The 26,603-nt window shown below is 46.2% G+C and overlaps 1 protein-coding gene across 1 annotated transcript in view; it reads left to right on the top strand.

The window, feature by feature from the left end:
- MB21D2 (Mab-21 domain containing 2) overlaps positions 1–25,717 on the top strand; it is a 119,553-nt gene extending 93,836 nt beyond the window's left edge. Inside the window, exon 2 of the mRNA XM_036753407.1 lies at positions 23,638–25,717. Coding sequence (XP_036609302.1) covers positions 23,638–24,902 — 1,265 coding nt within the window. The 3' untranslated portion in view covers positions 24,903–25,717. The remainder of the gene's footprint in view (positions 1–23,637) is intronic.
- Positions 25,718–26,603: the final 886 nt, after the last annotated feature.

Genomic DNA, 26,603 nt, shown 5'->3' with positions numbered 1-26,603 from the left:
TGGGCCCTGTTCTATCCCATGTGGTTTAGATGTTTCAACAACTGTTTTTTTTTCTTCTGTCTAATTGGACTAATAAGCTTTTTGACCATGTCCTCAGTTTCTTCCACGCCATTCCCATGCTCACACTTAGTGGATGAACAAAGTGGAACACAAGGAGATCTCCGTACTCAACTACACACACTGCTGCTTTATTAAAAAACAAAAACGCAAAACACCAAAACCACACACACATGTTAAAACATAAATAGCAATCAAGTCACCTGGTGTTTGGAATAACTTGATTCTCTTTGAAGTTCTTTTATCTGAGGTATCTTAGTCATCCTGTTCTCCACACATCTACAGCAAGGGGCAGAAATCTCAGAATCTCTCCAAGCCAGATCATCATTTTTCAAACCTTCATTCTTTTATCCTATTTCCCTCATTCCCAGAGGGCATTTTATTTTTATTTTTTTTCCAGTAGGCATTCTCTAAATCACCCAACCACAATGTTCAGAATGAGGTTGATCATCCTCATGTATTTTCAGACGATATCTGAAGTCCTATGTTGAGTTCTGGGCACAACCATTTAAAGAGCTCACTGGTAAGCTGGAGAGTGTGGGAGGGGGAGGGGAAACATAAATAGTATGGTCCAGGGTCTCCACTTCATTTCTTTGATGAGGGAACTGAAGCCTTCAGAGGTTAGATAAGTTGCACACGGTCACACAACTGGTGAGTATCAGAGCGGAAGACTAGAATCGATGTCATCTTGTTCCCAGTCCAATGCTCTTCCTACTATATCACTAATTCTTGCAGAATGTTAGATGTAGCATTTTTTGTATTTGTTTATGGGGTTCTTATGCCCCTACGTATAATCAATTTTTGCTAAATTTGTGACCCAGCTGAGAAATATGGGAAGTCCCTTTTGTTCCCATTCAGTAATCAACAGAGAGCTACCTAATTTTTAAAATTCTATTTGGATTCTTAACTTTTCTTGTATATTGTGAGATTTGTCTGTCTGAAAGAAAGTACTTTGAGGCCTCTCCCTCCAAAAATTTCACCCTTATCAGAGGTAGCAAGTACAATATGGGAGCATATGCATCTGGGAAAGGCATTGTAGACTTCCATTCTTGGTCCTATGACTCTACGTAAGTATTTCCCTCTCTGAACCTCTGGGTCTTCAACTAGAAAAAAAAGGGGGATTGGGGTAGGTGAGCAGTGTGGGTGTGGTCTATTGCAATTCCTACAGACACTGTTTCTTGTACCAAATTGACTCTGGTGACATGTCTTGACGTGGGTCTACAAGGAAGAAGGGGGGACAGTTGCCTTTCCACCATCAAAGTGGTTTTGGTTGACGTCTCTGCAAACATAGCCAGCACTGGCTGAATGGGGGCAGAAAAACTCTAAACTCCAGAGCTGCCGATTGCTTAGTGGTTCCTGGCGGGGAGGGGAGAGGAGGGAAGGCAGCTTAAGAGCCTTTGTCCTTGCAGAGCCCAAGTCAGCCAGGGAGCTGGAGGCCTCCTCTGTAAAGGGCGGCTGCGCTATTTCATCAGCCTGTCTGAGGGTCGGATCGATTCTCCTGGAACAGATGGCAGGTCATTTAATCGCCCTCAGAATGGCTATAAATCCCGGGCCATTCTTTTCTCACCAACTCCCTCAAAAATGTTTCTTCCACAGAGCTTTCTCCTCCACCCTGGGAGGGCGACTCTATTTGGAAATGCCTCTCAAAAGATCCAAAATTACCATTGGTGTCATCAGGGGCCGGCGTTTCAGGAATTAAAATCATATTCCATCCTCTCCTGCTCATTGTGCATCATCACTCACAAAGGCTTGTGCTTGGTCCTGGTTTGTTTTTTTAAACCTGTTCCTTGAGACATTCCTATGGGCTTTTAACGAAAGCAACTGTCTCTAGAGCCCACATGTTCCACTCCTTCAATTTGTCAGGTATTCTCTGAGCCCATTAACAGTGCCCTGCTGTGGGTCCTCCTCTCCACCCCCCATTTTTGTTCATAGCATAGCAGAACTGTCAACTACAAAGGGACCACAGAGATCACCTGCTCAGCCAGTGCCCTCTAAACTTGGATCTCCCCCAAGGCTTTGTCCTAGACCTGCCTTTCCTCCCTCCCTCTCTCTCTCTTTCTCTCTCTGTCTCTGTCTCTCTCTCCCTCCCCCCACCCATCTCTGGACTCTCAGATTTATATTTCTGAGCCTGGGTCTCTCTGCCAAGAGTGTCTGCCTATTGGACTTTTCAGAATGGATGTATCATCATTATCATCATCACCATAGCATTTATATAGTGCTTTGAGATTTGAAATGCTTTTACGTCCATTCTCTCTTGTGATCTTCACCACCACCTTGTGAGGTAAATGCAGTTACTTTTCCATTTTAGAGAAGGAAAAGCCAAGACTTGCCAAGAGTCAGACAGGAAGAGCCCGAGGCTGGATCTGAATTAAGATTGTGCTGGCTCCAGGACCAGTGATCTCCCCACTGCAGCACTGCATTGGCTGGTTAACCACAGGAACAGTTTGGGAGGGAGAGCCCTAGCCTTTGGGGAGACCAGGAAAGGTTGATACCTGAACTGCATTTTTGAGGGAAGAAGGGGCTCTGGGCAGCAGAGCTAAGGCTGGAGAACAGCTCTTTGTATTGGGGACACCCAGTGAAGCCTTGGAGATGGCATTGCAGGGCTTTGAGGGAGGAGCAGAGTGAAGGCCAGTTGTGAATGGAAGGAATAGTGTCCCGTGCAGCCGGAAAAAATAGATTGGCTGAAACTAGGTTTAAAAGCTAAGAAGAGCTGATATTTTGTACTAGAAGCCATGAGGAGTCATGGAAGTTGATAGAGCAGAGAAGTGATGGGGTCGGATCCTTGTGTACAGAAAATCTCTTTGAACGCATCACTAGTTTTTGATCCTCATCAGTAGCATACAATGGTTGGCATTTCCCAATATTTAGAGCTAGGCTGCCTTGAGAGGTAATGAGTTCCCCATCAACAGAGGTCTTCAAGGAGATGCCAGCTGTCCTCTCTTTGGGAATGCAAATGCGGTTCTAGTACTGCCTAGGTTAGGCAAGATGTCCTCTGAAGTCCTTCCCAAATGTAGGATTTTGTGACGCGTCCCCCAGAGGACTCGACTGAGTCTAGCCCTGTGCCAATTGGCAGCTCATTCCCTGTCTGGGTTTCTTCTTCCTCCTCAGTAAGAAGCAGGCTGAGATGGGTTCTCTCTCAAGTTCTTTCTGGCTCTTGTTTTCTGTGATCCTCCTTATGACTTTTGCCAAGCAAAGAAAGGCATTAAAATCCCACCGGATTTTTCTTTTCACTTAAACAAAATGGAAAATCTAGCATAGCGAGGTTTTGGAAAGGAGCTCATCCGTGTCTGGGTGTTTAATCCATTCTGTCTGGGTTCTTTTCTTTTTACTGCAGTGAAGACAGATAAGCCTGGAGACTGTAAGACCCCGTTTGCACAGTGTTCTCTCGGGTCCCCAAGACCTGAACTCTAATTGTGCCGACCGTTTGGAGATTCATTGTAATGTTTCCAAATGAACCCTGTGCTCGATGCCCACTGACCTGCGAGAACTCTTCCAAGCTGGGAACATGCTCTGTGGGTTTACTGTGGGGCTTGGGGAGGGGCAGCTGTCCTTCACTCAGCTTGGCAGCTCTGGCTCTGGGGTAACATGCCAGCAATCAATCACTCACTTTGTGTTCCAGACTGACTCTAGTCACCAGCCAGCCACTAAGCCCATCCCAAAGATGCTGCCTGAGTTACTGTCCCCTTCGAAGGAGAAGGGGAGTCTCTGCTACAGTTCTGACTGGGAGTGGGATAACAGAGGATAGCAAAGGTGCGGCATCCATCCCTGCTTGCTCTGTATCTTGAGCCCATGTTGGGACATTCAGAAAGATGTGTTCGGCATCCTCTCTCTGGGGGACCAAGGACCACAGAGGGAAAAAGAGCTTGGACCCTTGCCTTGGAGCCATGGGCACTACAGAGAAAGGTCCTGCAGAGCCCACACTGGATGTGAGTCCAAATGCCCTGGGTGTGAGTGTCATCTCTGCTGTGGGCTAGCTATGGCTCCCTAAATGGCTTCAGTGAGGCCCGCATGAGACAAGCCTCTTTTGGCATAGTGGATCGAGTGCTAGGCTTGGATTCAAGAAGATTGGATTCAAATCACGATTCTTACCCATCATACCTTCTGGCCCTGGACAAAGTCTTTGACCTTCCTAAATCCATTTGTTCATCTACAAAGTGATGGAGAAGGACTAGGTGGCCTTTCTAGGTCCAAATTCGTGATCTTGAGGACCTTGTAAAGAACATCTAAGGCAGAGGTGGAGAACCTGGAGCCTGGAGGCCACATGTGGCCCCTCTAGGTCTTCAAGTGCGGCCCTTCGACTGAATCCAAACTTCACAGAACAAATCTTCTTAACAAAAGGAATTGTTCTGTAAAACTTGGACTCAGTCAAAAGGCCGCACCCGAGGACCTAGAGGACCACATGTGGCCTTGAGACTGCAGGCTCCTTACCCCTGCTAAACCCTCCCCTCTCCCTTATTACTGCCAAGGGTAGTACCATTATCCCAGTCACCCAGGATTAGAACCCAGTGGCTGTTCTTGATTCTTCCCTTTCTCTTATACTCCACCTCTGATTTGTGACCGAGTCCTGTCTCTTATACCCTGTGGCATCACTTGCGTACACCCCCTTCTTTCCTCTGCCATGCCACTGCCCAGGGGCAGGCTCTCACCACCTCAGGCCTTGATTATTCCAATAGCTTGCTGATAGACGTGTCTCCCGACTCCAATCCCTTCTCTACTCAGCCGACCAATTCATCTTCCCCAAAACACGAGTCTAACCATGCAACCCCACAATTTAATAAACTAAAAATAATAAAATAAAATAAATAAAATAAAATAAAATAATAAAATAAAAAGTAGTTCCCTGTCACCTCCAGGATCAAATATAAAATCTTGAGTTCAACAATCAAAGCCCTTTATATCCTGCCCCTCCTACCTTTCCAGCTTTTTTGCATCTTACTAACTTCTTTCTCTCCCCAGAATTCCTGCTCACATACTTTATGACAGAGTCTCTCTGCCCTCCTCACTTTTTCTCAAATAAGATGCTCCCTTCCTAACTCCATATGTTTTCCATAGCTGTCCCTCATGCTCAGAATTTTTTCTCTTCTTCCCTCTCTTCCTGGATTCCCCAGCTTCCTCAAGTCCCAGCTGAAATCCCACTTCTTATGAGAAGCCTTTCCCAATCTCTCTTAATTCTAGCACCTCTTTCTTAGTATTTCCTGTTTATCCTACATATAGCTTGGCTGTACATAGAAGTTCACATGTTATCTTCCATATTATCTTGTGGCCTTGTAAAGAACAACAAAGGGTCTTTTCCCTTTCTTTGTATCTCTAGCTCTTAGTACAGTGGCACACAGGTGGCACTTAATAAATGCTTACGGATTGGTCATGCATTTCTGCTGGTATGCTTTCTGCTGCTTCTCGTGTGGTATTTAGTAGGAGATGCCGTGCGTTTCACCAAAACCCAATGGGAGTCTCTGTTTCCCTTTGGTTGATCCTCAAGGTCAGCTCTTGAAAATGTGGCCGGCAAATATTAGCGTTCAGAATGATGGCCCTTTGACGCAGGCAGAAGATGGGCTTCTTCAAAGGGCTGCCCAGTTTCTCAAAGTCAATCCTGTCCACCCACATCCAACATAAACTTCTGCCATTCGAGACTCTTCCAAATCTGGCCCCTTCCGGTCTTTCTGGTCTTTTTATTCCTTCCTCCCCTTTGTGTATTCTACGATCCAGGTAGGCTCTCCCCTTACCTATTTCTGGCTCCTCACAAGTGACCCTCTGGCTCGTGACTCCGTATATTTCTACTGATTGTCCCCAGAGCCTAGATTCTTCTCCCCTTCCTTCTGCCTCCTAGCTTCCCAGGCTAAATCCTACCCTCTGGGAGAGGCTCCTCCCTACCCCCACACCTGCTGGTGCCTCTGCATTGGCTCCCTCATTAGAGGATGAGCTCCTTGAGGGGAGGGTTGTTTCTATTTCCCCCAGTTCATGGATCTTTGCCCTGAACAGATTGTTGTCTATTTTTTTAAATTTAAAAAAAATTGAATATTTTTTGAGGGAGGAAGGGCAATTGGGGTTAAGTGACTTGCCCAAGGTCACACAGCTAGTAGGTGTGTCAAGTATCTGAGGTCGAATTTGAACTCAGGTCCTCCTGACTCCGGGGCTGGCGCTGTAGTCACTGTGCCACCTAGCTGCCCCGAGACTGTTGTCTCTTGAAGGGTAGAACCTGAATGATTTATCTCAGGAGCTTCCCAGAGTCCTTCACAGTAGAAAAATAGAGCTGGTGTTCAGTAAGTATTGGTTGAATTAAATTGAAACAATCCTGTAACCTATTTCAGTTCTGATTATTAGAAAATGTCTTTTTTCAGGAACTCCTAATAACTTTTTGTTTTGAAACAAAATGATCGATAGCATAAATGAACACCTGCTAATAATTAGTATTGTGGCACCAGTAATAATTAACATTGCACTTAAAGCTAGCACTTGTGCTTTCCTAAAGTTCTGCAGCGCCCTGCTGAGGCATCTCGGTGATGCACTGGAGAGAGCACCGAGCCTGGAATTAGGAAGACCTCTGCCCAAATCCAGTCACAGACATTCACCGGCTGTGTGATCCTGGTCAAGTCGCTTAACCTCTGTTTGCCTGAGTTTCCTCATGTACAGAGTGGAGATAACAGCAGCACATACCTCTCCAGGTTTTTGTGAGCATAAAATAAGATAATATTTGTAAAGTGTTTAGGACGCCTTGGAGCGCCATACAGATGCTGACTATTATCATTAGCTAGCATTCTTGTTATTAGACTTTGTAATGAGCATACTGAAGACAGGGCTCGCCACCACTTTATTAGAAGTGTTTACAAGCAAACCAGTGATTGTCACGGAGTTCTGGGTGTGGGCCCTTTGTTCCCATCCACTAGTGGAATACTAGAGGAGATAAGAGTTCTTCTGTTGCCCAGCCAATCAGGGACCCAACCGAGAGGAAAGTATATCTCTCCCTTACTTTCATGGACTGGCGCTTCTTTCCTTCTGGACCCAAGACCCAAGGCTAGATGCCTGGCACATTGCAGGCATTTCATAAATCCTGTTGAATGAATGTTGGATTAGACTGGTCAGGGAATGGATGTGGAGACTAGAGAGAACCAGCTTTGCTCCCCAGGAGCCCCGGAACTCTCTGAGGGGGATTTTAGATGTGACTTGGGAAGTGATGTGTAAATAATATTCTTGTGCCCAGGGACTAGACAGCTCTTTGAGCTGGCACCAGATGGGTTCGTTGTTCTAGAGCAGGGAGGCACCTCAGTGATCATCTAATCTAATGAACCTTTACAAAGGAGGAAACCCAGGCCTATTGAGGCTAAGTGACCTGCCTGACAGTGGCAGGTTTGATCCCAGTTTCTCTAAGTCTTTAAGGTTTTTTTGTTTGTTTGTTTTCTTTCCATTGCATCAAAAAAGGTGCATCCTGCCTCTCACCTTCTGGATCATCCCTGGGCTTGGAATTAATTTTCTAAATGCTTTAAATGCCGTGATGGTATCATTGGTTTTTTTTTTTTAATAAGGAAATAATTTTGAAGTGAAAGGGGTGATTAGTTCAGGTATGATACTCTTGGGTTGCTTCTCCTAAGCTCCCAGGGCTCTCTCTCTCTCTCTCTCTCTCTCTCTCTGATGGCAGGTCTTCTTCCCTTTCTTTCCTGGGGCCCGGAAATTCTCTGACATTCTCCTCTGGCTCTGCTGCTCCCTGCCCCTTTTCCCCAGTACCTGAAGGTTCATTCATGAATTCTTAATGGCATCAATGCAGCGATCTGAAGCTGCCTTCCCTGCTAGCATGCATTAAAAATTCAGTGGGAATGAATTGTTCATGATGATGCTGAAACAAAACATCCCACAGACACAGCCAGGGAGACCTCAGGCTTCTAGACTCCTTCACTTGCCGGAGGAGAAGTGTTTCCTCCTTGGGGCCCAGGGTGGGCGGCAGGTTAATAGTCAAAATGACTGGAAGCAGGTCCTGGCATTGGGAAGTTCAATCTCTGTGCCTGCACGTCTGTCCTCCCCTCCTTAGCTAGCTAGCCTTGGGGTGGGGGAAGAAGTAAAAGAGAAAGGGGAGCTCTTGTTCATAGAGTGTGTGAGGTCAGATGGATGAGTACTTGAAACATCAACTTTCAGAGCTGGAACATGGAAAGATCATGGGTAGTAAAGACATAGCTGGTAGACTGTCCAAATGGGAAGAGAGCTTTTAATCTAGAACACAGAATGCTGCATCTGAGGAAGATCATTTAACATAGTACCTGGAATGTAGAGCTGGGAGGGAGCCTAGAATGTGGAATGCCAGAACTGGGAAGAAGTAGAACATAGAATGTTAAAGCTGGAAGAGAATACCAAATGGTGTCCACGCTGTCTGGACCTTAGATCCTAAAACAGAGAATAACAGATCTGGGAGGGCCCTGAGAATCCCTAAGGACATGATGTGTCAGAACTAGGGAGAAGATGGAGATCTAGCTGAGTTCTCTAAGTTTATGGCATTTCCCTGCAGAGGGCAAGCACCCTCCCAAGGTCACAGAGCCAGTCACCCAAGTACACTTTGGTATGCATGTGGAGGTGTGCTAATATATGAAGGTTTGATCAGCATCTTAGAGCGGAAGGGGAGGTGGGTGGGCCAGAGGTCATCCAGTCCAAGCTCCCACTTCAAAGAAGAGGAAACAGGGTCAGGGAAAGGGGAAGGATTTGCCTAAGCTCACATAGGTAAAAAGCAGTGAAGGCTGGATTTGAACACAGCTCCTGTGACTCTCAAGGGCAGCTCTCCTTCCCCTGAACCACAGAGCTTCTTTTAATGCCTTCTAGACAGTGCCCTAGCCCCCCGGTGCACCCTAGTGTCACTTTACACCTGCCTATGCACTGCTGAATACTTTGCCCTACTCCTGTTCACCAACCCTTGTCCTACCACATTTCCGGGTAGATGGGGCTCTCCTTAGCCCCTTGCTCCCCGGACTTCCAGCCAGAATTCCTTCCCTCCTTCCTCTTTGCTCTTTGTGGGAGGCAAGAGGGCTGTCCTTGAGAGTCACAGGAGCTGGCTCACTCTTGAGGGGAAAAACAAATGAAATAGATGCTGCTGTGGACCCTGAGCATAAAGTGGTGTGTGGGGACATCTGTCGCCAACAAGAGGAACTGTTTGTACTCAAAAAAATGAAAGGCAAGGCTTCATTTTTCGGAATGTGGTTGTTCTTTTTTGCATCAAGAGAGCTTTTGGGTTGGTGCCACCACCCTCAGATATATGGGAAACCAGAAGCCCCCACCCAGTCTTGGAGAATATGACAAGGAGCTCAGGAGGTTGGGGGTGGGGTGGGGAATGAGCTGTGCCCAATCTGGAGTCCTCCTCCATTCTGTGGTGGTATGCTAGCTACCCTAGATAGACCAGATACAATCTGCTCATGTGAAGGTGTCCAACTACTCTCATGATGCCATGAGGCGCCCCTGGAAAGGAAGGTGGTGGTTCTGAGGCCTTGTATCCAAGAAATCGTCATGTCTTTAAACAATGGATGGGCAACTTTTTTTTTCTTTTTCTTTTTTTTTTAATTTAAATTAATTTATTTAACATATTTGGTTTTCAGCATTGATTTTCACAACAGTTTGAATTACAAATTTTCTCCCCATTTCTACCCTCCCCCCCACTCCAAGATGGCATATATTCTGGTTGCCCTGTTCCCCAGTCAGCCCTCCCCTCTATCACCCCCCTCCCCTCTCATCCCCTTTTCCCTTCCTTTCTTGTAGGGCAAGATAAATTTCTACGCCCCATTGCCTGTGTATCTTATTTTTTAGTTGCATGCAAAAACTTTTTTTTTTTGAACATCTGATTTTAAAACTTTGAGTTCCAAATTCTCTCCCCTCTTCCCTTCCCACCCACCCTCCCTAAGAAGTCAAGCAATTCAACCTAGGCCACACATGTATTATTATGTATATACCCTTCCACAATACTCATGTTGTGAAAGGCTAACTACATTTTGCTCCTTTCCAACCCATCCCGCTTTATTGAATTTTCTCCCTTGACCCTGTCCCCTTTCCAAAGTGTTTGTTTTGATTACCTCCACCCCCAGTCAGCCCTCCCCTCTATCATCCCCCCCCCCTTTTATTTTTTTTTTATCTTCCTCCCTCTTCTTTCCTGTGGGGTAAGATACCCAACTGAGTATGTATGGTATTCCCCCTCAGGCCAAATCTGATGAGAGCAAGGTTCACTCATTCCCCCCTCACCTGCCCTCTCCCCTCCTCCCACAGAACTGCTTCCTCTTGCCACCTTTACGTGAGATAATCCACCCCATTCTATCTCTCCCTATCTCCCTCTCTCAGTATGTTGCTCTCTCATCCCTTAATTTCATTTTATTTCTTTTAGCTATCTTCCCTTCATCTTCAACTCACCCTGTGTCTGCTCTCTCTCTTTTACATATATATATATATACATATATAAAAACACACATATATATACACATACATACACATACATACATATACACATAGATATAACGTACATACACATTCACTTATATATATACATAAACATATATATATATATATATATATATATATATATATATATATATATATATATATATATATGCATATTCCCTTCAACTACCCTAATACTGAGGTCTCATGAATCATACACATCATCTTTCCATGTAGGAATGTAAACAAAACAATTCAACTTTAGTAAGTCCCTTGCAATTTCCGTTTCTTGATTACCTTTTCATGCTTCTCTTGATTCTTGTGTTTGAAAGTCAAATTTTCTATTCAGTTCTGGTCTTTTCATTGAGAAAGCTTGAAAGTCCTCTATTTTATTGAAAATCCATATTTTGCCTTGGAACATGATACTCAGTTTTGCTGGGTAGGTGATTCGAGGTTTTAATCCTAGCTCCATTGACCTTCGGAATATCGCATTCCAAGCCCTTCGATCTCTTAATGTAGAAGCTGCCAGATCTTGGGTTATTCTGATTGGGTTTCCACAATACTCAAATTGTTTCTTTCTGGCTGCTTGCAGTATTTTCTCCTTGATCTGGGAGCTCTGGAATTTAGCAAAAATATTCCTAGGAGATTTTTTTTTGGGATCTATTTGAGGAGGCAATCGATGGATTCTTTCAATTTCTATTTTGCCCTGTGGCTCTAGAATATCAGGGCAGTTCTCCTTGATAATTTCTTGAGAGATGGTATCTAGGCTCTTTTTTTGATCATGGCTTTCAGGTAGTCCAATAATTTTTAAATTATCTCTCCTGGATCTATTTTCCAGGTCAGTGGTTTTTCCAAGGAGATATTTCACATTGTCTTCCATTTTTTCATTCCTTTGATTCTGTTTTATAATATCCTGATTCCTCATAAAGTCACTAGCTTCCACTTGCTCCAATCTAATTTTTAAGGTAGTATTTTCTTCAGTGGTCTTTTGGACCTCCTTTTCCATTTGGCTAATTCTGCCTTTCAAGGCATTCTTCTCCTCATTGGCTTTTTGGAGCTCTTTTGCCATTTGTGTTAGTCTGTTTTTTAAGGTGTTGTTTACTTCAGTGTATTTTTCAGTATTTTTTTTGGGTCTCCTTTAGCAAGTCATTGACTTGTTTTTCATGGTTTTCTTGCATCCTTCTCATTTCTCTTCCCAATTTTTCCTCTACTTCTCTAACTTGCTTTTCCAAATCCTTTTTGAGTTCTTCTATGGCCTGGGGCCAGTTCATGTTTTTCTTGGAGGCTTTTGTTGTAGGCTCTATGACTTTGTTGTCTTCTTTAGGCTGTATGTTTTGGTCTTCTTTGTCACCAAAGAAAGAATCCAACGTCTGAGACTGAATCTGGGTGTGCTTTCACTGCCTGGCCATATTCCCAACCAACTAACTTGACCCTTGAGTTTTTCAGTGGGGTATGACTGCTTGTAGACTAACGAGTTCTATGTTCCATGTTTGGGGTGGGGAGGTGCCAGCTCTGTCAGATCCGCACTGCTCCTTCCCCAAGAACCCCCAACCCGAACTGGGCTTAGATCTTCGGCAGGCTGTGCACCCCTGCTCTGATCTGCCACTTAATTCCTCCCACCAGGTGGGCCTGGAGCCGGAAGTAACAACAGCTGTAGCTGCCCCATCTCCGCTGCCCCCGGGGCTGGAAGCCGAACCGCGAACTCCTTCCACTCCCGCAGCTTTTTCCACTAACCTTCTCAGCAGTTTTTGGTGTTTGTGGGTTGAGAAGTCTCGTAACTGCCGCAGCTCACTGAATCAGGGCTCTAGGGCCCCCTCCGCCCGGCTTCTGGTCTGGATGGTCCACGCCGCTCAGGCTGGGCTCTGCTCCACTCCGTTCTCAGCTCCCAGCTCCCAGCTCTGAGCTCCGTGTGGGATAGACCTCACCCAGAGACCATCCAGGCTGTCCTGGGCTGGAGCCCTGCTTCCCTCTGCTGTTCTGTGGGTTCTGCCATTCTAGAATTGGTTCAGAGCCATTTTTTATAGGTTTTTGGAGGGACTCGGTAACAGAGCTCACTCTAGTTCCCTGCTTTCCAGCCGCCATCATGGCTTTGCCCCCCGGATGGGCAACTTTTTTATGAGTAGAGAATGGCAAGTGCTGGGTAATCTTGTCTCCCCTCACTCTGGATTCCATGGCTTTTTTTCTGTCGTTTTGATTTCCACAACGTTCCCCTCCTCCCCTGCCAGATAACCACCCCTTATGACCAAAAAGAAACATAAGCATACATTAAAAAGAGAAGGGAGTGTGGATGGTCAAAAGAGTCCAGCAAACTGGCCATCACCACCACAGAGCCTGACAGCACGTGCTGTGACCCACCCTAGCATCATGGAGGAGGCTCCTGTTCACATCTGGCTTGGAGCAGACAACCTTTGAGAGCCTTTCTGACTTATTGACTCATAAATGTGTGATTCTTTCTTCCCAATCTACCACTTACTGTGACCACAGGCAATCTAAGTAACCTCTCAGAACCTTGCTTTCTGCATCTGTAAAATGCGTATAAGAATGCTTGGATATTTAGAAACTGAAACGTGTAATTTGTAGCTTTTTTCCCACTGTTCCTCATCGGTACATTTCATGATGCCTAAATCTGAAGAGATTGGCTATTTTTAATGAGTAATAGATCTTAATGGAGCTAGAGTGGTCATAGACTGAGAAAACTTTAATCTGTTCTGTGATCTTGATCTTGGCCCAGGACACCATTCCCCAGGTGGCCAACGAAAAAGAACCCAACAGACCCAGATGCCCTAGGAGCAGAACAGAGGGAAGCAGCTGCTATGGCTGCTCCTGTCACCTGACCAGAGTGTGCCCACACGAGCAGCATTGATGGCATGAGAGCTGGACACACAGTCTTCTCTAGGTATTTTACTGGTTGGTTCTCGTTGCTCCCTGGGATGGCCGCCACCTTTGTGAGCTATCACTATGTGTGAACCTAACCTCCTCAGTGGGCTGGCACCCATTTGCATTCCCTTTGGCATGCTGAATTTCCTTCAGTGTACCTGTGGATGGACCTTCTCTCCTCCTTGTCTCCTAGGCTTTTCCTTTCCAGCCAATCAGGAACAGATAAACAGAAACCTTCCCAGCAAGAGACATTCCAACAAGCCCAGCAGTCAGAACCTGTGCATTCAATAGTCCTGTCTTTCACCATAGTCACTTTGGGGGACTGTTCACTTATTCCAGCAAGAGAAAATTCTGATATTAGTTCATTTCTAAAATTCCTCCTTTAAAGTTGACTTCAGAACCAGTCTGCAAACCTCACAGCAAAGCTCCTCTCCCATCTTTGTGAACAGCTCATATTTCCATCCATAAGTGGTATTACTAAGCTTGGCCTCATCCCTCTTCTTCTCCCTGCCCCACTCACCAGACCTCATTCCCACTGATCTTCACCTCTTTACAAAATCGTTCTGTTCTTCCATCAGCTCACTTCTACTTAATTTTAAGCAGATTCTTTCTTCATGTAAGGGGGCACACTAGGCCTTTCAATGGGCCAGTGTACACTTTAACATTTAACTTTCTTACCCAGTCCATTCAATGCCCTTCTAGAACTCGCAGAGATTCAGTTTTCTCACCTGCAAAATGAGGATAAAACATTTCATGCAGCTCAAACTGGTAGAAAGTTTTTCCCAACGTTAACCCTAAGTCTGCCTCTTTGCAGTCTCTGTCCGCTGCCCCCCTCCACAGGACAATGGAATCGATACTTGAACACAGCCCTTGTGGCCCCTGACTCTCCTCCAGGTGACACATCCCCCCCTAATGCTTAACTCAAAGGTTCTTTTGTGTAGCAAATGAAGGGCTTTATGTGGTTTTTTTAATCCTATGCATTTAAGGTTATGTGTTTAAAAGCTTCATTCTGAGGTGTCCCTGGGCTTCGCTAGACCATGAAGGGAGGCAACAAACTCCCAGCTTTGTGTAGGTGGTGATGATGACGATTAGCATTTATAGGATATTTTAAAGGTTTGTAAAGTTACTGATAAACATGGTCTCATTTAATCCTCACAATAACCCTGAGGATGAATGATGTTCTCTCCACTTCACAGATGAAGAAATAGAGGCAGAGGTTGTGACTTATTCTATCCATCTATTCCTCCCTCTCCCCCTCCTCCTCCTCCCCTCCTCCTCCTCCCCCTGCCCCTCCTTTCTCTCTCTCTCTCTCTCTAGCCCCACATCACTTGCCTATCTGACGCCATGTTGAAGGTCACTCGACATAGTGAAGCATTTTCCGACTTGGAATCGGGCCAGAGCTGGGCTCAGTTTCTGCCGGGTGTTGCTCATTCTCATGAGACCTGTGACTTCACCTCTCAGCCTCAGTTTCCCCATCTAGAAATTAGAATTATGATAATTACCTGTTTATGATATTGTGTTGTCATGGGAGTCAAATGGAATAATGCGTAGAAACAATTTTGCGGACTTCAAGGTGCTGAAGCCATGTGAGCTGCCGTCGTTGCTGAGGGCTCCTGGGGGCATTGGAGACCTTGCGTTCCAGTCCAGCCTCTGACACTAGCTGTGTGCAACAATCCGGCTAGTAGCTGCTGTGGGGGTGAAAGACCAACCCAAGCCCAACAGCAAGCATGCTGCCAGCACAGGATCTTTGATCTGCTTTACTAAGGGAGTGAACAATCCTACTTTAATCCAATGTATACATATAAACTCACTTAGTGCAGGGGAAAAGGCCAGCACCCTGAACTTCAGAGCAAGTACAAACAAATTACAAACATACATTTATAAACAGACCAAATACAATTCATAGTTACCAAGAAACCATCAACATCTGAGTTCACCAGCTCCAGGGCTCTTAACTACAGCTGCCCAGAGTCTCCACATTAACACTCCTCCAGGAGTGAGAGCCTCTGCAAATAGCTCCTTTCTCTCTTTTTATACACTCTTTAGCCATCATCAAACGTCATCTGACTGACCAGAACTTAGGCTCCTACTATTGGCTCTGGTCTTAGCAACTCCCCTTAGGGCCCTGAGGGCTTCACGCCCACATAGGCTTAGCACCTAGTGTATAGGGGTTTGGGTCTGGGGCTTTGCACCTAATAAGGCTCAATCAAAGACATTTAATATATATGTCATTCTAAAACAGTAAAACAGTCCCAACTTAATTGATGTCACAGCAGGTCACAGCACTGCCTCAGTTTCCTCCTTCCTCCTAGGGCTGCTGTGAAGACCATTGAGACCATTACAGCTCTTTGTACACCTTAAAGACCTAGATAAGTGTTAGTTCTTCTTGCTGTTATTATTATATGAGATGTTCATGGAGTACTTTGTGACCTGTAATGTTCTATAAATGCTTGTGATTTCCTTGTCCTTTGGCTTTCCAAAGTAGACTAATTCACCATCTCATGGCCGTGGCCAGTGACCAGCTGAGAAGTCTTGGCAAACACACCAAGGCCCAGCCTTGACATCCATAGTCTCTCCCCCAGCCCAGACCTATACCGCTTCCTACTTGGCAGAAGTGGTTGACATTTGGACTCTGTCACAGCAGCCACTAAACTCAGGATCCCCTCCTCAGCACGATGTGGCACCTGGGCCTCACACAGGTTAGAATATCCAAGCACAGTGATCACCAAGAGCTCAGGTGCTGGGCCTGCATCCCCAAGATGGAGGGAGGCCCTGAGGAGGCCTCTGGGATCCATGAGTGGATGGGGGAAAAGGACAGGAGGCAGAGGATAAGAGTCCTCAAGTACATAGCTGCCTGGAAGAGCCTAGACAGGTCAAAGAAGGGATGTGGATTTCTGTCTGCCTCATCTTGCACGAAACCTTCCTAGCTCTACAACCCTCCCCCCCTCCAAAAAAAAAGGTAAATCTTGGATCAGAAGCTAGTAGAGACCAGCTCTTCTGGGCCTCCTAAGCAGGAGAAATTAAGCCTTCAGCCCAGGCATGGAGTGGGTGCCTCTCATCTAGGGACTTGTTCAGCTGAATGCTGGGAGGGTGGTCACCAAAGAGAAAGTGGGGTGCTATGTGAGAATTGGGAGGTTGTGGGGTGAGGCATGGAGCCTTCCTCCTGTCTGCAAAGCAGACAGTACTGATGATACAGGGTTGGGGGAGGGGGTTTGTCCTCTGGCCCTGTGTTGAGCTTCGTTCACGTGCAGAGGTTCAGTGAAGGGGGCAGGTGTGGAGACCAGCCACCAAAATCAGAGTGTTTGGGATACTTCCTCTGGATTGGCAGCAGAGGTCCAGAAATGCAATGTGATTGGGAAGCTGTCAGACTCCCCTGCCCTGGCTCCTTCTTCCAGCAAAATTTTGATCTCTAGATTCCCTGTTCCCAGCACAACCTCTGACGTATCCATCATCTAAGTGGTTAACAGATGTCTTTTGGTGGATCATTTTTGTGTGAATGTTTCTTCTTATATTTCCTGAAAGAAAAGTAAAAGAAAAAATACTTATTTTAATTCTCAGTGTAGAAATCATAATGGAATATTCCAGTTTCCCCAAGTACCTTATAAAAGGTTGTTGTTGGTTTGTGTGTGTGTGTGTGTGTGTGTGTGTGTGTGTGTGTGTGTGTATCAGGAGACAGACTCAAGTAAAACAAAAAAAAATAATGCCACCTCCCACTTTTATACACATTTTATCCACAACTCAGGCACAATAGCTAATTATTTTTTAAAGCATCTGAGTGGGGAGGGATGTCAGAGACATCTTGTCTAAGCCATATCTGACAGAATCCAAAAATAAGATGTCCCCAAAGTCAAAGCTGTTATAGCTTAAAACTTCATTAAGACTTTTGGGACATGCGGTCTTGGTACATGACTAAATGCAGAGTAAGCTGAGGATGAGAAACATAAGCTGGAGGAGATCCAAGCAGGGTTCCTAGAGGAGGTATCAATGGGCCTGAGCCTTGAAGAAAGGTAAATGTTCTGAGAGGCAGAGGAGAGATGGGAGGGCTTTGTAGTCATGAAGGCCATGCCTGGAGGAGGATGGTGGAATGGTTGGTTGGTGCTGGTGTTCAGAAGGGAACATAGTCCTGGGATGTGCTCTGACCAAGGCACTTGAGAGATGGTCAGCCAGCAGGGGCCACCTGATCTGTGTGTCGGGGGATGTGAGAGGAAGGAAGTGAGGGAAGCAAATGAGAGACTTGGGTGGGAGGAGATAGAAGGTGCCTCAGTCCCTGCCCCCCAGGGGCTTACCCTTAACCTGCCAAACTAACCTGAACCCTCCCTAAAGAGCTCACTCATGCTTGTAGCAATTGGGACTCAGAGCTGAGACTCCGTCTGTTACAAAACCTAGTTCAGAGCTGACCTCTCTCAGTTGTTCCCCGGAGCAATCAATGAAGATGAAGTGTCCAGCTGAGGCTGCTGTGGGAGCTCCTGACAGTGAGCCAGAGTGACAGAGGAAACTCACAATTCCAGCCAACACTTGATTACTGGCAAATTGGTGGCTACTTGGCCTTGCACGATAGGGGAGGCCTCCACTTCCCCGAAAAAATGAGGTTATCAAAAGTGGAAACTGGAGGGAAAGAAGCCTTCAAGCCCACCCTCCTGGCCCTGCCAGAAAAGAGCCAGTAAGATAAATCCCAAAGGGAAGGGAGCCGAGTCTTCTTTCCAGAAGACTTCTTGTAACTAAAGATTGCCTGCCAGGCATCGATGGGCATCGGCTCAGCATAAGAAACCACTCACATGCCTTCTCTTCATCGCTCCAACAGCGGGCAGCCTGAGAGGTCCATTCCTTCTGTTTGCATGGGAGAATGACTAACCAGCTGGGGAGGCGCAATGAAGGGGTGCTGCCCTTCACTCCCAAGAAGATCGCCCTCTCATTGGTGTGATAAGTCAGCATCAGCCCTCATCCTCTTAGCTCCTTGGCCTAATTTAGACTGAAGGAGACAGTTCAGGGGTGCAGCAGATGGAGTGGTGGACTCCCAGACCTGAGTTCAAATGTGACCTCAGACCCTTCCTCGATGTGTGACCCTGGGCAAATCACTTCACTGCTGTATGCCTCAGTTTCCTCACCTGTAAAAAGGGCATAAGAGCACCAACCTCTCAGAGTTGTGAGGAGCAAATGAGATAACACAAGTAAGGAGTTTCTATAGTGCTTGAAGTGTTATGTAAATGCATGCAGTTATTGGTATCAGGCAAAGTGAAGGGAAGAAGCATTTATATAGTACTTGCTATGTGTTGGGCACTGTACTAAGTGCTTCTATAATGAATAATATAATGATGATATCTCATTTGATCCTCTCCACAGCCCTGGTGGGGGGGGTAGATGCTTTTAATAATCACATTTTACAGTTGAAACTGAGGCAAGGAGGGGCAGGTGGTGTGCCCAGGGACAAACAGTAAACACCTGAAGCTGGATTTAGTCTCGGATCCTCCTGTCTCCAGACCCAGCGCTCTATGCAGTGCACCACCCAGCTGCCTCATTATTACTAGTCTGTAGCTCATTTAAAACCCATCTACCCTCATTGCTAATGGGGGCTGATTTTTAACTGAAGCTTAGCCTTTAAAAGTACCTAAGGAGGATATTTCCATTTGCCCAATCCTGGGAAAAAGCTATTGCTGAATCATCTGGGGGAAATGGAAGGAAGGAAGGAAGGAAGGGAAGAGTGGAAGGAAGGAAGGAAGGAAGGAAGGAAAGAAGTGAGGAAAGGAGGAAGGGTGGGAGGGAAGGCGTAAGGAAGGAAGGGAGGGAGGGAAGCAAAGAAAGGAGAAGAAAAGAAAGAAAACCTACCCTCTAATGGGTTAGCCAGGACGATAGCTAAATGCAGGTATCACAAGGGATTCCTTTCAGGAACACTGTGGCCTGGGACTTTGCTTCCCCTCCTCCCCCAAGGACTTTCCAGATGAACCCCTGGATCTTTGCAGAGTTGCTGAAAACTCTTTTCTGTGACATCTGTCTCTGATTACACAACCTCAGGACTTTTCCAGTTCAGTTTGCACTTTTCCTTGGCTATTTGCACTGGGCACTTCCCATCAGCCTGGTTTCTCCTCTTCTCCCTTCAGCCCTTCCCACTCTGCCTACCTTGATTCCTGTGCCTCTTCCTCCCTGGCCAAGTTGGACTCACTGGAGCAGTGAGAGGAGATGTGTCTTAAGGTTTCCCAGGAGTAAAACCCACCTGGGATGAGGACAAAACTCACTGGTCCTCTAGCTTCTATGCCAACATTTTGGGTTATTTGCTATTCTGTAAGAGTAGATGTTTCCTCTAACTTGGAAAAAATATAAAATTCTAGATTGGTTCCAAATTGCGACTACTTTGGAAGACATCCTCAGACCCACATTCTCTCCCAGTCCTCTGGGTAACCCCAAATCCTCTCTTTTGCTAATTTTTGTAGGGACTTTGCTCATTTTCCCCACTTCTTCCTATGGGCCCAGGAGGGAGGTAGAGGCTCAGCCTGCTACTGAAGCCTCCAAAGTATCCTGTTTGATGGGTAAGCTCCATAAAGAAGGTCGGGAAATTGATTCAGCTTCTCTCATTATGGCAAGATCACTTCGGATTGGGGTTTGAGCTTGTGTTAAGTTGTTATTTGTGACAAACTAAAAAAAAATGGTGCCTAGGGTGGAGTATTCTTCTCTCATCTGTGGTGAATGTGCTGGTCTGGAGCCTTGATACGAGGAAGATGGAATGATGGAATGTTTGAGTCACATGCCCTTCCATATGTGTATGCTTTGAGAGCCAGGCCTTGGCCATGCTGCCTCCCCTCAGGGGGACCGTGGCCATGGCATCCACCTGCTCTGGTCCTCGTTTACCTAAGGAGGCGGGAGGAATAAAACTGGCTGATTCCAAGTCAGAGCAGCCTCTATCCATCCTGCAAACCAGTCACTGGGTTTTCCAACCCCTCCTAGCTCTACAACACCCCCCCCCCAAAAAAAGGAATCATCTGACTAAAGAGACACAGATGTAGCTAGGGTAAGGACCTGAGACAACGAAAAACAAAATGGCTCCTGACTGGCACTTGATTTGTTAAATATATATTTAAGTGAACTTAAGAGACATGAACACACATGAACATTTCCTATGCACAGAACCAAAAAGAGGATTGTACATGAAATCTGAACTGCTGCGAATGTAGGTCCAGCCAACATATATTAAGTGTGTACTATATTCCAGGGCCTGTGCTAAATGCTGGGGATACCAAAACAGACAAAACACAGCCCCTGCCCCCAAGAAGCTTACAGTCTAACGGGGGAGACAGCATGCAAGCAGATGTGTACAAAGGAAGCTCTATACAGAGTAAACAGGAAATAAATAACAGGGAAGGCCCTGGAATTAGGAGGGGTGAGAATTGTCCCCGCCCACTAAATGGCCAGAGCTGACATTTGTAATAGCAGACAGAATTCTAAGAAGCCCCAAACTGGCCCAGACCTGCTGAGAATCCAGGACCGGGAAGAACCAGGAAGAAAAGCCGGCAGGACCTTCTGGCTGGTTTCCCTCGGAATATGCTGAGTGGCAATGCACTAAAGCTTCTGGCCAGGAGAGGGCCCTGGGCAGGCGTCAGGACCAGGCGCTGGTGACTAGCTTCTTCTAGTGATTCCGAGAAGATTCAGCAGCTGCACATTTAGTGTCAGTTTTTCCCATTAATTAAATGACTCCTTTTGGTTAAGGCTACTGCTTGGCCTCACGCTGAGGCCTGTAACTCAGCTCTTCCTCTCGGACTCTGAAGATTCTGTCTTTTAAAGTCGATGTTTCCTTATACAATGGATGATGGGGAATGGGTAGAAAATGAACCTCTGTGGGTCAGTTAAAAAAAGCCGGTGGAGCAGATTTAGAGCATGCCAAATAGCTCTGCGGGACATTTTGTAAAACTAGCGTCAATGTGGTGCCAGGTGTGGAGCTGGGAAGGTCAGGGTGTGAATTCTGCTGCCGATGTACTGACTGGGTGTCCATGGGCAAAGCCCTTAACCTCTTTCAGCTTCATTTTATTTATTTGTGGCAAAATGATTGTCATCTGCATCAGGCCCTTGACAGGGAGTGTCCGTGACTTTCAGGCCAACCAAGTCAGGCCACAATGCCATGGAGATTGTACTTCTCCCCCCCCCACTCCCCCCATACACACACACAGGGGCAATGGAAAGGCCCAGTGAGCCTTAAGAGTGCAGTGGCAAAAATCCATCCCCCAACAGCAAGGGCGCTCCCTTCTCAGGCCATCTTCTGCCCTCTCTGTAAATGCCCCTTGCGCATGGATTAGTGGGACGTCGGCCTCCTGCATTACTCCTGGAAGGCGGAAGTGTGTCTTTGGGTGTGTAGACATACATAAGAATGTGAGCTTTTGCTCCTGGTTATTAATATGAGACAGCCCAGGGCCTCTGATCTTGTGTCTGAGACGTCTTGGTACATGGATGCTGATTCACTTTCATCCGTTTAATTCACCAAGCATTTATGAAGCACCTTTTCTGTACGTGGTAACTGGGTTAAACACTGGGGATGCAAAGATTATTTAAAAAAAGCTAACTCTATATAAAGAAACAACAGAGTGTGGGATGGGAGCAGGTAGAAGCTGGAGAGCATGGACACAGCAGCTGGATCTGCAAAGAGGATTGGGACCCAGGTCCAGTCCTCCATCTGCCATGTGGCACCATCTCTCTGGTTAATCTGTGAACTGGCTCTGTGTTTTCACTGGTTTGAGGAACTCTCTGCCCAAACAGATCAGACCATCCTTTGCAACTTGGAGATCTGGAAAATGCTTTGAAGTACTGAAAGAGTTACTGGGGTGGGAGTGGGACACACATGCAGACATATAGCCAGAGATGACCAGGAAGTATAGGCAGAGGTCTGGAACAAAGCCATGTCGGACCAAAGCTGGCCTATCAAAGGTCCTCTGTAAAGTACTTGGCAAATCTCAAAGCTGTATAAATGCTGGCTCTTAGCAGTCATGTGTCAAAGGTGGAACCTGGGTCAGTATCACACTGACCTTGGGGCAAGCCCTCTAACCATTGTGCTTCACTGCATGGGTGTTTGTTATAATTTGGAATATGGCACTCTAAGGAACAAGAAGTTATTACTGGTTAAATGAAAAATTAACTAGGAGAACAGAGTGATAAGACCTTGAAAGTTAATTTTTAAAAAGTTGTTCCATGGTCTTCTCAAGAAATATACCCCCCATAGAGTAAAATACATTAAAAACAAAAGTGAAATAGTATTTATGAAAGTGCTTTGAGTTCCTTTCAAAAGAGGGTAGGATCAAGAATCAAGGAAGTAGGAGAGGACCTTTCTTTGGTGTCAATCAAGTGGACCCTATACTCAATGCCTCCATATCTGAAATTTTGATGGCATTAGTAATGTCTCCACTGACGTTGATCATGAGCGTTCAGTCCCAATCCCAACCCCAAGGGCAATGGAGAGCAGCTCTGCCTGAAAATGCCTTACCCTGGGATGGAGCTGATGGGGACCTTCTCTGCACTTAGCTGAGATGCCCCTTAGATGGCATCACCCAAACAAACTGGAAGCCACTGTGGCTAGAGGGTACCTGCCAATTCTTGTTCTCTACTTGTTCTCTACTAATTCTCGTGACTGCCAAGAACCCAAGGGTCATACCCATGCCAGGGTGATTCATTCAACTCTGAAGTAAGCTAAATATTGGTGCCAAAATATATAGATGGGGCCAAGAGGTGGGGAGAGATAGAAGCAGAGATAGACAGAGACAAAGATGGGAGAGAGGGGGGAGACAAAGACAGAGATGAGAAAGAGGGAGGGAGGAAGAGAAAGAGAGAAAAAAAGCCGTCAGTGGAACATTCCCATTGGATTCTGCATTTACTTAAAGGGAGCCTGCAGAGGACCTACATTATAGATGACCATTTTTAATATTGTATGATTGGCTTTGAAATCACTGTGTAGTCATTTCATACTTCTACTCACCATAAGGAAAAACAAAAGCAAAACAACCACATGCTTGCAGCCAAGGCTGGCTTGCAGCCTCTACCAGAGTTCCCTCAGGTGAGTTGTCTTCCATGAGGTGATGCTTATTGATGGACAGAGTGCTAAAGCTTGAGAACCATTTTTGTATCAGAACCAAGGACAGCAGCATGATACAGAGCAAATTCTACCCTGACTGTCTCTGACTTGGGACAGGTCGCTTATCCACCCTAGGCCTCAATTTCTTCCTCAGGAAAATGGAAAGTTTCTCTAGAGGACCTTTGAGGAACCTTAGGGTTCTCATGAAGTACCTTCTCATGACATGGAAATGATCTCTAAAGCAGCTGTTTCTTTTTCTGTTTTAGGAATGGTGCAGAAATTGGACCAGAAACTGCCTGTGGCCAATGAGTACCTGCTCCTCTCTGGAGGTGTCCGGGAAGGTGTGGTTGACCTTGACCTGGATGAGCTGAATGTCTATGCCCGGGGCACTGACTATGACATGGACTTCACCCTGCTGGTGCCAGCCCTTAAGCTGCATGACCGAAATCAGCCAGTGACGCTGGACATGCGCCACTCAGCTCTGTGCCACTCCTGGCTCAGCCTTCGACTCTTTGATGAAGGCACCATCAGCAAATGGAAAGACTGCTGTACCATTGTGGACCACATCAATGGGGCCACCAATTACTTCTTCTCTCCTACCAAAGTGGCTGATTGGTTTTATGATTCCATCAGCATCGTTCTCTCTGAGATACAGAAGAAGCCCCAGCGAGGGATGCCCAAAGTGGAGAAAGTCGAGAAGAACGGGACGATTCTGTCCATCATCCTTGGCGTGGGCAGCAGCCGCATGCTCTATGACATTGTCCCGGTGGTATCTTTCAAAGGCTGGCCTGCAGTGGCCCAGAGCTGGCTCATGGAGAATCACTTCTGGGATGGGAAGATCACTGAAGAAGAAGTCATCAGCGGCTTTTACTTAGTGCCTGCTTGCTCCCACAAAGGTAAAAAGGACAATGAGTGGAGGTTGTCCTTTGCTAGGAGTGAAGTCCAGCTTAAGAAATGCATTTCCAGTAGCCTCATGCAAGCCTACCAGGCTTGCAAAGCCATCATCATCAAACTCCTCTCCCGCCCCAAAGCCATTAGCCCATATCACCTGCGGAGTATGATGCTCTGGGCCTGTGACAGGCTCCCTGCCAATTACTTGGCCCAAGAAGACTACGCAGCACATTTTTTACTGGGCCTCATCGATGACCTCCAGCACTGCCTGGTGAACAAGATGTGCCCCAACTACTTCATCCCTCAGTGCAACATGCTGGAGCACCTGTGTGAGGAGACAGTCATGCTTCATGCAAGGAAACTCTCCTCGGTGCGCTCTGACCCTGCCGAGCACCTCCGTACTGCCATCGAGCACGTCAAGGCAGCCAACCGCCTGACCCTTGAGCTACAGCGGCGAGGAAGCACCACCAGCATCCCCTCCCCCCAGTCTGATGGTGGGGACCCCAACCAGCCCGATGACCGATTAGCCAAAAAACTGCAGCAGCTAGTGACTGAGAACCCAGGGAAGTCCATCTCTGTCTTCATTAACCCTGATGATGTCACAAGGCCTCATTTCAGAATCGATGATAAATTTTTCTGAGCTTTTTGACAGACTTTTTTTCTGGGTTTGATCCTAAGATTTCCACGGTGTTTAGTGTGTATGTGTGTGTGCGTGTGTGCGTGTGCGTGGATTCTATCTGTTTTTTACATGTCTAGCACAGGTTGGATCTGTCGAGGACAGCTGCTTCAAATGAGGTTCCTGGGTCTTCAAGATGGTGCAGTTTCTACAACAAGACATTACTATCTCACATTCAGCCTTTGCTTTTTCTCTTCCTCCTTTGTACCTGTCATGTCGGTGTTCTGTTGGCGGCTGGGTGGTGGGCCCAGTTTCACTCTGGTTCTTTAAAGGAGGATTGGAGCCATAGCTGCAGATGACCAGAGTCTTTCCGGTGATCTTTTCCTCCTCTCCTTCCCTTCCTTTGTGTGGAGCTCTTGGCGGCAGTGAGGAAGTGATCTCCTTACAGAGAAGTCTATTTTTGTTTGGACTTTTTTATTTTTAATGAGCTTCCATCACTTGTAATGTTGGAGAGAATATCTTGAGAAGGGAAACGCCTTGGCATTCTCCCTAGACCAGCCTTCTATCCAGTGGTCAGAGGGGCTTCTCTTTTTTCCTCTATCAAGAAAACACATAGACTTTAAAAGTGATTAAAGGCTACAAATTGTGTAGCCTTGGAAGCAATTTCTTTGAATGTAATCATCCTCAAAGCCAATCTTGTGTGGTCTGGAGGGTGGTCTTGCCAGTTTTCCAGGTGGAATAGGTGGCCGAATGTTAGTTGTAGTGCTGTAATTATTTGAAGCCTTATTTAAATCCTATTAAAGAACATACCATTGTTAATGTTATTTGCACTAATGAAATCTCTGCCATTGTCTCAGTCCTTGTATGTGTGTTCCCACCTTGATGACCGTCTGCTGGTGAAATGCAGCCATGTTGTCCCGGAGTCCTTCCCTGGAATCAAACTGGAACAGTCTTTTGTATTGGTTGTGTTCTCCTTTAGAAATTAGGTCATGTTATGCCTACCTGGGCTTTCCTGCCTGAGATGTGTTTTGAAGGTAGCTGCCTGCACTTTGAATAATTACCCAAAGTTCAAGTTAAGAGGCATCAGTTCCATCAAGTGTGTGCGCTTCTCCTGGGGCAGAGAGAGGCCACCTCTGGGATAACTTTTTAAAACAAATGATGTGAGAGTGGAAGCAGTCCTGGAAATCCCCACACTAGATGTGGTACCAGTCATTTACAAAGCAGGCTTGGTCAGGGCAGGATTATGGTGGTGTTTGGAGACCACAGCCATGCGCAGGAAGACATTTTACATTCTTGCTGAATAGAAAGAATTCTCTAGCCTCTACATCAAGTACAGGCTTTGGCTCCTTTTTTTAATGTAGAAGTAACTCTAAAACAATGTACTGTTGGCTTGGACAGGGAAAGCCACTGACAGCCTGTCTGCTGCCGAGCTGCCAAGCCAAGTGTCAGGCAGCTCCAGCTCCGAGTGTCTCCGTGCTCTTTCTGGATGCCCAAGATGGTGGCTGGAGCCAAGGGCTCTCTCAGCATTCCCTTGGTGACCTCTAGCATCCAGAAGTTTACAGGTCTTTTCCTGGTTGAAGTTGGGTTTTGCAGCCACGGGATTTGCATGGGAATTAATGTTATGCTTATAAAAGAGAATGAACTTAACCATCTTAAGTCAAAGACAGGTCAAACAATGATAATAAAAAACCAGAAATTTTCTGACTTTGAAAATGCTTGTGTGTG

This window comes from Trichosurus vulpecula, chromosome 4, assembly GCF_011100635.1.
Source record: "Trichosurus vulpecula isolate mTriVul1 chromosome 4, mTriVul1.pri, whole genome shotgun sequence".
Taxonomy (NCBI): domain Eukaryota; kingdom Metazoa; phylum Chordata; class Mammalia; order Diprotodontia; family Phalangeridae; genus Trichosurus; species Trichosurus vulpecula.
This window is presented reverse-complemented; position numbering and strand designations above follow the sequence as displayed.